General features: G+C 54.1%; 1 protein-coding gene across 1 annotated transcript; it reads right to left on the bottom strand.

The window, feature by feature from the left end:
• Positions 1 to 3,824: 3,824 nt before the first annotated feature.
• On the bottom strand, positions 3,825 to 10,538 carry FOXJ1 (forkhead box J1). The gene is made up of 3 exons (XM_071452783.1): positions 10,281 to 10,538; positions 8,915 to 9,469; positions 3,825 to 6,217 (listed from the first exon to the last, which is right to left on the bottom strand). Exons 2-3 carry the CDS (start codon positions 9,410 to 9,412, stop codon positions 5,417 to 5,419), a joined length of 1,299 nt encoding a protein of 432 aa, XP_071308884.1. The 5' UTR covers positions 9,413 to 9,469; positions 10,281 to 10,538; the 3' UTR covers positions 3,825 to 5,416.
• Between the last annotated feature and the right edge of the window lie 1,296 nt (positions 10,539 to 11,834).

Here is an 11,834-nt window from a genome sequence, read left to right as displayed (position 1 = left end):
GAGGCGATGCTGGCATGGCTCCAGCAGCTCAGCCCCTCCACTGGGGGCTGGCTGTGTCCCCCCATGCCCACAGGGACCCCTTTGCACGGCATCAGCCGGGCTGGAGGAGCAGGAGCCCTGCAGGGCTGCAGCCCCCGATCCGGGCATGCATCAGGGGGGCGGTGGGGCTGAGGATGAGGAGGAGGAGGAAGGGGCAGCCGAGCGCGTCCATGTGCCGGCTCTTACGCAGGGGCTGTTGCATTGTGGCCGGCGGCACTCCCCCCCTCCCCTGTGCGGGGCAAGCCCCGGCCTGCCGGGACATTGTGCCAGCCGGGAACAGCCTCTGGCAACGGGCACTGACCCGTCCCGGGGCTCCCTGGGGGCACAGAGGGACGTGGGCACCCGAGGGGATTCTGCTGGATGTGCTCCTCCTGCCAGAGGGTGCAGAGCCCCACACACCGCACAAGGGCAGGGCTGAAATAGCTGCAGACCTGCCGAGAGAATCAGATTCTGAGCCACATCAGCCCTGCCTCAGTTTCCCCATCAGGGCACTGCGAGCGATCCGGGCTGTGTGAGTGCTGCAGGTGCAAGGTCACTGCTGGAAGAGCAGGGCAGGGGCTTTGCCCCCTCTCTGTTCTCAAAGCCAGCTCACCCAGCACCCTGCAGCCCCCACAGAAGTGCTCACATCCAGCCTGATCCCTCCCAGCCATGGGGCTCAGCACAGCCTGTCTGCAATTTGCTGGGGCACCTCCAGCCCATCAGGTATAAAACACTACAGAAATCAGCATCACAGAGCAAGGAGTCCCTGAGCTGTCCCCAAGCCCTGCCGTGTGTAGTGCCAGGCTGCCCCAATGCCATCCCCATCCCATCCCCACCAGGGAGCTGCTGTCCCAAATAGATCTCCCTGTCCGAGTGTGGTTCACAAGGGGTTTCCCATCCATGTGAAGTCCCGGGTGCATGTTTGGGAACATGGTTTTTCCCAAACTTTGGAGGTTCATTCATTGCTATGCAAGGCGAGTCCATTCCCTACCCTCCTCCATCCCGTTCCCCCTTCTCCCCCCTCACCACTCCAACCATCCCAGCCCAGGATGTTAAAATGGGCTGAATTTTTTCACGATGAGAGGGGAAAAAATTTTTAGAAATCTGAGGATGAAGAGAGAACCCATGAGCTGTGACCTCCTCCAAATTCAAGGCACCAAATCCACACAAGGAAAACAAAAGGCAGCGAGATTAGCATTTCCAAACAGAGCAGAGATGGCCCCAATCTTTGAGCTGTTTATTCTAGGGTTGATTTTCAATATTTAGGATGATTAGCAAGTGAAAGCCGGCTGTTGCCAGAATGGCTCCATGCCAGCCCCACACTCAATGGAGGGAAAAGAAAGACACGGCAAGAAAGGGAGAGAAAAGAAGGGCTTATGTGTATATTTTTTCTCCCTCTGTGAACGGGAGATTGGTTTGAGGTGTCAATGTTTGCCCATCAGGGATGGATGATGGATGAGGGGATGGCTGGAGAAATAGCAGAAATAAATAATAAAGGAATCATTGCCATGTGCTTAATAACCAGCTGGGGAAGGACCTCACTAGGACAGCGGGCCGAGCTTGCAGAGAGTTTTTGGAGCTGGGTTCTTCCCAGACCCCCTTTGCTGGGTGCTGGTGGATGCCCCAAAATGCAGCCAGCTCTGGAGTGCTCTGGTTCATTGCTTGCAGCAGGGGGACACTCCCAGCACGGGGTCCCCTGTTGGGAAAGATGAAACAGGAAAGCCTTATAAATATGATTGCCTGACAAAAGATTTTGAGAATATAGAAACTATAAGCAAGATTGAAATGAAAGCAAGCTTTGAGATCCCTTAGTTACTGAACAACAGGAAAACAATGGTGTGGCCAGCTGAAGGTAATCCCCTTTTGATGGAACAACACCCTCTGCTTGCAGACAGGTCCAAGGGTCAGAGCAGACCCTACGAGCTTGGCAGAAGGGGCCCAAAGAGGAGTTTTTAGGGTTTAAAATATAACACAGTATGGTAATATGGTGATTCTTATAGGCTGTATGTAAATGCTATAGGATTTGTATATTGTACTAGATTGGTTAGTGAGAATCAGAATATTCAACACAGAAGAAGATTTATTGTATTGTAAGGAGAACCTCACTCTCTTACCCTTTTACTCTCTTACCCTCTTAAGAACTCTCTTACCCTCTCATCCTCTCTCCCCCTCTCCTCTCTCAGCCTGCTCTGAGCTGTGGCTGGCAGCTCCCAGCAGGGCCCTGCACCCAGGCCCTTTGCAATAAACCCCAAGTTCCACAACCTGGCTTCAGAGATCTCTCGTCTCCATCCATCCCCACCATCCTACCCCCGATGCTCCGACAGTCCCCAGCCCATCCCTGCCCCTGTGCCGGGCGAATGGCGGGGCTGGAGCAGCCCCAGCCCCGGCTCAGCCCCGCTGCCACCGGCAAGCCCGGGCAGGCCCCGGCTGCCGGGTCCCGACCTCGCTGCTGGCACCGAGCACAGCCGCGCTTTGTGCCCCGCGCCCCTGCGAGGCGATGCCACCACCCGGAGCAGCCCCGGCTCCTGCACCTCCTGGCTGCCGCTCGGAAAAACACCACCCCCTCCGAGCTATCTCACCCAAAGAAAGGAAAATTCACGTCCAAGTCGGTTTGGTTGCTTTCAGCTGCTGAACAAAACGGGGTTGTTTCAGGCCTCGCCTGGTGCCTCCTTTATATTCACGCTTTCTCACTTTAAACCCCTCGGCTGGCTCTGGCAGGCTGGAATATTTTTTCCTGGCAAGGTTGTTTTTTTAAGTCCCTTGGCAGGGTGGGGATACTGGAGGCTTCTCTTTTGCAGGGGGTTTGAAAACAGTACTACGTGTTTGTGCCTGGCAAAACAAACTGAAGAAGTGGTCTGAGGGGCAGGGAAGTGCCAGCTTTTTGCAGCCCTGAAGTGCCACCAGTTCTGGGGAGGGAAGAAGGGAGCAGCTCTTCCAACAAGGAGCTGAGAGGAGGAGAAGCCAGGACAAGGAATTCCTTAATGCCTTCTGGTATTCATGGCCCCCAATACCCCAAAGCTGAAAGGAAAGCCCAGATCTGCCTCTAAATCCCCCCCCCCCCCCCCCAGACACATCAAAGCTGCTCCCCAGGGATAACCCCACCTTTTCCCAAGGTCAGCATCCTGCCTTCCCAGCACAAACCATACACAGACCAAGGCAAGGGTCTGTCCTGAGCCCAGGCCTTATTTTGGGTTGAGATTGGGAGCAGCTGTAGCAGCTCTGGGACTGCCTGCTGCTGGGGTGCCTGGTGCTGAGGGATCCAGCAGATCCCTGGGGAGCTGAGAGGGTGCTCCTTATGTGCTCCCCAGGAGAAGGGGGCTGTGTCCTCAGGGCAAGAGGGTTGGGACATGCAGGAGTGGGTGCCCCAAAGCTGGAGCAGCCCCAGACAGGCTCTGGAGGGGGATCTCTGTGCAGCTTCTCTCCCCACCCTGCACCCAAAGGGGCTCTGAAGCCACTTGGGCATCCTGGAGCATCTACAGGGCCAGGTGGAGACACAGCACAAGCAGAGGGACCTGCCAGCCCCAGGAGCTCCCTGCAGGGCCAGGGAAGGTTATTCCCAGGGTTGGAGCAGCTCCCAGGGCTCAGGACACCAGGCACAGCCAACCTTGTGTCACACAGGTGGCGTGTAAGCATTGTCTCACTGAGGTTGGTTTGTGCCTCAGTTTCCCCACAGGGAATTTGCACAGTTGTGCAAGTGGGTGAGAGCTCCTGTGTGCTGGGACTGGGTTTGCAAAGAGGGCTGGGCTGGGGAAAGGAAACAAGGAGGCAAAAGGGGTTTTTTCTTCTCCATTTTTTTTTCTTTATTATTATTTTTTTTAATTTGTAAATAACTTTGCATGAAAAAAGTTAAATTGCACAAGTATCTCTGTAGTTCTCCAACATAATCCCCAAAGCAGGAAAACAGAAGAAAAACAGCAAGTAAAAGAAACACTGTCAATACAAACAACTACACAGACCCCAAAGCCCCTCCTAAGTGCTTTTGCAACCAAAACAGAATCTAAATACAATCTTCAATTTCTTTTGCCAAATCTAAGACACACCACTAAAATTCCAGCTTCTACTTGCTCCTACCTAAAGGCTGCTCTACCTCTCACAGCCTACAGCAAAGCAGAGGCAAAGAATCTGGTTCTTGAGAGCTTCAAGTCAAGTTTCAGCAGAGTTTGGCTCTGCTCCCAAAGTATTTCCAAGTTACCTTGCACCGACCCCACCACGCTCTCGCTGCACACCAAGCCAAAGGGCCCAAAGCTCCTCTTTGTGTGGATCCCAAGGTCTCCCCTGGCTGGATGGGACTTCATTCCCACTGCTGTCCCCTGTTGCATGCAGAGTCTTTGGCCTGAGCTCCTGGATGGAGCCTGGATGTGGATTTCTCTCCTCCTCAGCCCCAGCTGGGAGCGTTCAGTGGCTCCATCACCATCAGCTGAGGACCAGCCATGGGGTTTTCCTTGCACTCAGAGCCTGATGGAAGAGCTGGAGAAGTGAAGAGCAACAGTCTTGGACCAAAAAAGCAGAGAGGGGCTATGTCAGTGGGTGAGAGAGAGGGTCCATGGTGCTCCAGACCCTTTGGCAACTGCAGCAAGGGTTTTGGGTACAGAAAATACAAAAGCTGGTTTTGGGAGCATCCCTGTCCCTGCTGCTCCTCTCCTGCCAGGGCCAGCTCCTGGATTCTTCACAAAACCTGGTGGTGCAGGAGTCCTCCCTTGTGTGGTCTTGTTTTACAGAACAGTGAACACAAAACCTTTAAACAGTGAAAATATAAAACAACTCTCAAACTGCATTTCCAGTCTTCCCCTCCCCCCTTAAGAAATTCTAGTGCTAAAAAATATAGATTTCTTTGAATATATAATATATAATAGATTATATAAAAACATCTAAAGAGGCACACTTGCTGAGTTTATAAACCTTTTCTTCTTCCCTAGGCACAAATCAGCTGGGATGTTGAACTTGGAGAATCCAGAAGGGACCTGTATTTTCTTACCAGCTAATTATTACACTGTACCTACCAACTGCACTGAGACAGAAAAAGGAAAGACAGAGAAACAAAGAGGTGTGGAAATTGCACTTTAGTCTATCAAATCCTAAGCCACCAGGAATCTCATGTCTTAGATGGGATTTCACAGGTAATTTTAACCCTGATGGAAAAGAACCCATCATAATTCACATTTTTTTTTAAAGTAAAATGTAAAAAAATAAGTAGTGTTGACTTTCTTCTCTTGAGAAAACTAGAGATTTCTGAGGTGTCCTTTGGAGACACAGCAGGCAGTTCCTGGGGTGTTCTTCTCCCTGGTGTTTCTGGGTATAACCTTACAATGAAGCTGGTAAAAGTCACCTCTAGGTGGGCATCTCTAGGAAATCTTGTCCCTTGTAAGTCCCAGCTTGGGGAGAGCATCCTACAAAAGCCTTACAAGAGGCGTGCCAGGCTGCTCAGGTTGATGACATCTGCCAGCAAAGAGGCATCGATGTCTTCAAACACCTGGTCGATGTTGACACAGTTGGAGAGGTAATCATTTGTCCCTTCATCCCAGGGATGCTCCAAGAAAGTGGTGGCCATGAGGGTTTCATTAAAGTCCAGGCTGTACTGGTTGGATTCAGTGACAACTTGCTCCTGCCCCTGGGGACATTCCACGTGCTGCCCTTGTCCTGTCCAGTCCAGGTCACACGTGACAGGGTTGACGGAAGGTGGGAGCTCCATATCCACCAGAGTGGAGAAGTCTCCATTGAGGTTGGTGTTAAAGACAGTTTCCCAGTCAAAGACACCTTTCAGGGAGCCCAGCTCAGTCTGCTCCTCCTGGGTCATCAGGGCTGAGCTGGGGAGCCGGGCCGCCTTGGCCGTGGGCAGGGGCGAGGGCTGCTTGCGCTTCTGCCCCACGTTGGTACCCACGGGGCTCCAGCTCTGGCTGCTGGTGCTTTCCTCAAACTCTTTGAGCAGCTGCTGCGATGCCACGTTGGCCTCCAGGAGGTTGTTGGAGCTGCAGGAGGAGGAGGCTGGGCTGCCAATGTGCCGTGCCTCTGTCTGGACTCTCCCAGAGAAGGCTGGGTGGATCTGCACTGGGGACATCCTCCGCTTCTTGTAGGTCCCGTACTTGAGCCGGTTGGCATAGTAGGGGTCCAGCTTCCAAAATCCACCTTTCCCCGGCTCGTCTTTCTGTCGAGGCACCTTGATGAAGGACTTGTTCAAGGACAGGTTGTGCCTGATGGAGTTCTGCAGCCAAAAGAGAAAGAAACCAAGGCTGAATGCTTGTCTGCTGTGGGACCTACCTGTGTGGGGAGGCTGGTGGAGGTTGTCAGCAAGGACCTTTGAGAAAACAAAGCAGAACTGACAACATCCAGGCATCCAAGGCTATATGCCCAGCAGGAAGTCCCTCAAACTCCTGAGTTTTCCCCCCTGAGTCTCCAGCAGTTTTCCTGTCTCCTGTCTCATCCAGCCAAAGGCATCAGGAGCCAAGGGGTTCAAGCTAGGACGTGCCACCCAATGGGAAGATTTTGGGCAGCTCTCCTTGGCTGGAAATTGGGGCCATGGGGCCTTGAGTCATGCAGAGCACTGGGAGAAACTGGCTTGAATTGCTCTAGTCATGGAGCTAGGCTGGAGGAGGTTGGAGACTCCTTTGTGCCAGGGAGGAGGAGGTGGATCTCTACACCCATGTGGCCACAGCCCCTTTACAAGGGGCAACACATGGCAGCACTGTGGGGGGATGGCAATCAGGGCCCTGCTGGCATCCCCCAGTTCAACTGTGCCTATTGTTAGTGTTGAGAGGAAAATATGTGGACAAAACATAGGCACCATGCCTTCCCCCAGCCAGGCTGGCACAAATCAGACGGGAGAACACGGAGAGACACGTGGGCTGTTCCACCCTGCGTGTCCCCAGAGGTGCCTCCTGGCCCAGGGAAACTCAGTGTGAAATCACTGCATCTTCATCAGCCACTGCTCAAATAAGCTGAGGGAAAAAAAAGGAGGGTGGGGGGGGAAGAAAAGGAGGAGTTTCTGCTCCCGTCGAGCTGTTCTGAAACCCTGAATGTGCCTGGAGTGATGTGAATAATCAGAAAGGAAACTCAGTTATTGGGCAAATAACCCAGCGTTGGACTCCACAAAGCCAGGACTGTACTGAGAGATTGGATATGGTAGAGGTGGTTTTTTTTTTTTTTAATGTTGCCTGGATATCTTTATGCTTATTCATCCATAATCCGTAGTGCCGAATAGGAAAAACAAGGCTCAATTGCTTAGAGCTGTTGAAAAACATGCACACACACACTCACACACACACAACAAAACCCTCCTCTGGGCTGAAGCTCCTTGGGTTTGTTGGCTCCTCTCCAAAGCACTCAGCTCCCACAGGAATATATCCATCTCCCCCCCAGACTATGGGTGGCATGACCTTTCCAGGCTGTCTTCACGTACGGGAATCGGGATAGGGGATGAGAACACAGCCTCGACAAGAAAGAAAAGGAAAAAAAAAGAAAGGAAAGGGGAAAAAAAGTGAAAAGAAACAAAAGATTTTTTAAAAAAGGGAAGGAAAAAAAAAAAGAGAAGAAAAAAGAACACAGATATTCCCCCACACAATCCAGGCTGTGGTAACTCCAATTTTACTGTGTAATGAAATTTTACAAGGTTCAGAGACTTGAAAGCTGAATTCTCTGCTGCCCATCTCTCCTCCCCATCCCAAACTTTGCTCAGCCCAGGCTGAATTATTACTCAGCCAGTCAACATATTTATCATTCCTGCCTGCAACGGTCCAGGGTACCCCCTGCATCTCTGCGGAGAGGGATTGAAAACCTTCTTTCTTTTTTTAATGAACACATTTAATTAAAAACGTTGTGAATGCCCAGCCATGAAGTGTGCAGGAAAAAGTCAACTCGTTGGCACCCAGCTCCTGCTTCCAAATCACTTTCATAGGAGTGTGAGAGGGGGACCAAGATGGCCCTGGAGGGGGACCAGGAAAGATTCCCTTCCCCATGATGGCCTTCAAAAGCCACTGGAGACCCACCTGCCTGGAGAGAAGGTCAGCAATGCCTGGGCTTTGCAGTGGGGTTCTCCAGCTTTGCTTGGATGGGCACTGCCATCAGGATTAGTGACACACTGTGGATTTGGGATGGGAATAACCCCAGAGCATGGATGAGCCCCCCAGGGCCCTCCAGCCCTGCCTTATCCTAGAAAACCTCACGTGCCAGAGGTCTCCTCATGTGACAGAGGAGGGCAGTGAGCCAAGGTGGCTGGGAAAAGCCCCTGGGCTTCAGGCTGTCCCCAAAGCTTGTGAGCCTGGGGGCTGTCCCCTCCCCACTGGGGACATGCTCGTGCTAGCTGAGGACAGCAGCCCAAATTAACCCCTCCTGGGCTTCCCTCTGCAGCTCTCACCAGCTCATCCCAGTGATGGAGTCTCCTTGGCCTGTCCCTGGGGCCAGGAGCTCAGTACTCTGCCCTGCTTAGAAAGCAGCAGCATTTCAGCATATCCCAGTGGGACATTGTCCAACAAGTGGCATCTCCATCCCTCCCCCATGCCTGGTGTTCAGCACCCAGGGACACTCGACCTGGCACCTTCTCCACGTGTGCTCAACCCTGAGGGACCCAGGGCCCCATGAGAACTCCAGGAATGGAGGGACTGAGAGGCTTTTGCCATGAAGCCAAGAGGAGTCTCAGATGCCAGGAGCCCAACAAGTACCTCCCTGCTCCCAAAACGGTCCTGGGCTCTCCCCCAGCATGGCTCCTTCCCTCTGCCACCCTTGTGGCCGTGGCATTTGTGCCCAGCCAAGTTCTTTCCCATTCCAGCCCTTCCCACTGGTGGCTGGTGTCACTCTTTTCCCAGTGGGATCCAGCAGCCCTGCAGGATCTTGTCTTGCAGGGTGGAGCTGTGGAAAGCCCAGCTCAGCCCTGCAGGGAGAGTGGCCAAGGCTCCACATCCCCTACCTGCCAGGTGGGATCAGCGTGTCGGAAGTAGCAGAAGTTGTCAGTAATCCACTTGTAGATGGCAGAGAGGGTGATTTTGGGTTTATTGCTGGCTTCCATGGCCATGCAGATGAGGGTGGCGTACGAGTAGGGTGGCTTGACGTGAGGGTTGGTCTTGTAGTCGATGTCCCCTGCCAGATGAGGGGGCACAGCCGGGTCGTGGTGCGTGCTGGAGGAGGTGGAGGAGGAGACGGGCGTGCAGGGGGTGTGGCGTGTGCCCTTGCAGGCCGGGTCAGCGGCCAGGGGCGAGCACGGCGACTCGAAATCAGCCAGGCTGAACAGACTCTCACTCATGGTGTAACAGTCCTGCGGGTCTGAGCCGGAGTATAACTGAGGCAGGCCAGTCTGGGCCACTGTGAAGTCCCTCAGCCACATGAGGTCTGGCAGGCTGTCATCCAGGTCTTCCTCCACGCACTTCAATTTGCCCTTGGCTTTCAGTGCTTGGCCTGGCCACGCCATGCCTCCCTCGGTGCTTCCCAGGCTGCACGTGAACGGGAGGAAGGGATGGGGCAGGTCCTGCAATAGCAACAGGGACAGGGATGAGGTTCCCCAAGGTGCAGTCTCTTTCTGATAGACAGGCAGGGTCAGCCCTGGGTGCTCCTGGAGCTGCTGGGTGAGACCCACCCCTGGTGTGCTGTGCAGGTGACCTGCAATGGGCTGACCTGAGGGGCTTTAGCACCCTTGAACCTCGGGGAAATTCCCTCAAACTCCTCCACCTCTGTGTCACCCACTGACCCTGAGGGGCTTTAGCAGCCTTAAACCTCAGGGAAATTCCCTCAAACTCCTACACCTCAGTGTCACCCACCGACCTGCTGCCCAGCAAGCTCTTGGCTGAAAAAGAATTTTTAAAAACCCAACAGAAAGCCCCTCAAACAACCAAAACCCAGCCTTGCCAGGTCACAAAGTGAGGTTATTTCTTGGGAACACACAACTCTGGATACATGGCACTCACAGGACTGACTCTCAGCATTCCCCACCAGGACAAAATACTTTAAAGTTTCCCCCCCTCGCAGCCAGCCTCTCTCAGTTTGATTCTAATTCTGCTTTTACTTCCCGTGGTACCCAGAAACAACTCAGGGGTGGGTTGGGGGAACTGGCGGGGTCCCACCCTGAGCACACCCTGAGTAAGAGCGAGCCGGCAGCTTCAAACTCTGGGGAGTCCTGTGTCGAGGATGTCAATTTTAACCCGAAATCCCGAGTGTTTGGGCCAGGAGGGAGCGCCGGGAGGGCGCACACCCAGAGCCGCTCCCCCGCGCACACCCCCCGCCCCGAACGGCGGCTCCGGCCGCGCTGCCCCTCCCGCCCCCCTCCCGCCGCATCCCCTTACCCCGTGCCGGTGTCGGTGTCGCCCCCCGGCAGGCAAAGTTCACGACACAGTAAGAAGCTTCTGGAAAAACGGGAGACGAGAGGGGAAAAAAACACCAAAAAAATTCAAAAAAAAAAAAAAAAAGAAAAAAGGAGGGGGAAGTAAGAAAAGAAAAGGGGAAAGAGAGGCCCGGTGGGTGCCGGGGTCGCCCGTGCCGGCCGCTGCGGGGTGCCCGGGCCGGGCCGTGCCCGCCGAGCCGCCGTGAGCCGCGGCCGCCCCGGCGCGGGGTTAAGTAGCGGCTCCGGGAGGCTTCGCGCGTTGCCATGGCGACGCCACGCCCCGTAAACATCCTCCGGGCACGCCATTGGCCCGCGCGTTGCCATGGGGACAGGGGCGGGACCCAGGGATGCCGCGGGACGCCGCAGCCCGGGCCGGAGAGATGGGGAGGCTCTGGGGGGACTCTGGGGTGACCTTATCGCGGCTGTTCCGCTCCTGAAGGGAGCCGTGACAAGGCTGGAGAGAGCCCCGAGAGACTGGGAGGCTCTGGGGGGACTCTGGGGTGACCTTATCGGGCTTTTCCACTCCTGAATGGAGCCGTGACAAGGCTGGAGAGAGCCCCGAGAGATGGGGAGGCTCTGGGATGACCTTATGGCGGCTTTCCCGCACCTGAAGGGAGCTCTGAGAAGGCTGGAGAGGGCCCAGAGACACTGGGAGGCTCTGGGGTGACCTTTTCTGCACCTGAAGGGAGCCATGAGGAGGCTGGAGAGGAACTTCGGGCATAGGAGAAAGGGGAATGGCTTCAAACCAAAAGAGAGTAGGTTTAGGTTGGATGATAGGACAAAATTCTTGTGAGGGTGGTGGAACAGGTTGCTCAGAGAAGCTGTGGATGGAATAGTTCAAGGCCAGGTTGGATGGAGCTTGGAGCAGCCTGGGTTAGTGGAAGGTGTCCTTGCCTGTAGTGTGGGGGGTTGGAGCAGGATGATCTTTGATGTCTGTTCCAACCCAAACCTTTTGTGATTCTATGCAAACCTGTGTCCTGCCTCTCCAGGGGCATCCCCAACCCTTTTCCTGCTACCTGTGCCCTCATCCTCCTTCTTGCTCCTGATGCACCCACAGTGGTGAGGGCAAAGCAGAAGAGAGGCTGGCAGACTCCAAAAATAAAGGATGGAGTCTGCCTTCATTTAATTAAAAAAATTACAGCCACAGGCTTCTCTAAGAAATCCCTGCCCCCTAATTGCTGTTCTGATAGCTTTAACAGAGCCAGGGAAGGATCTCTTTGAAGGAGCTGAGCATCTGCAAGCCATTCCCCTCAGCTTGTTCAGTCATGGGTTGGACTCGATTATCTCAGAGGCCTTTTCCAACCATATTGATTCTGATTTTGACTCTGATTCAGCTGCAAGTTGCTTCCCCCCCACCATCATCAGCCCCTTCTACTAAGCCCAAATTGCAACCCCCCTTACAGCCCTCCTCACCTTCAAGACTTCAGCTCCCAGCACACATTTTCTTCCCCACCACTGGAGGATTTCTCTTGCATGAGCTCCCAGCTCTTTGTTGCTCCTCTTCTCCCCCAGGAAA

Source organism: Agelaius tricolor, unplaced genomic scaffold (assembly GCF_023055355.1).
Source record: "Agelaius tricolor isolate 1412-34295 unplaced genomic scaffold, bAgeTri1.0.p SCAF_35, whole genome shotgun sequence".
Taxonomy (NCBI): domain Eukaryota; kingdom Metazoa; phylum Chordata; class Aves; order Passeriformes; family Icteridae; genus Agelaius; species Agelaius tricolor.
Note: the sequence above shows the minus strand (reverse complement) of the source record. Positions and strands in the feature narration are given on the sequence as shown.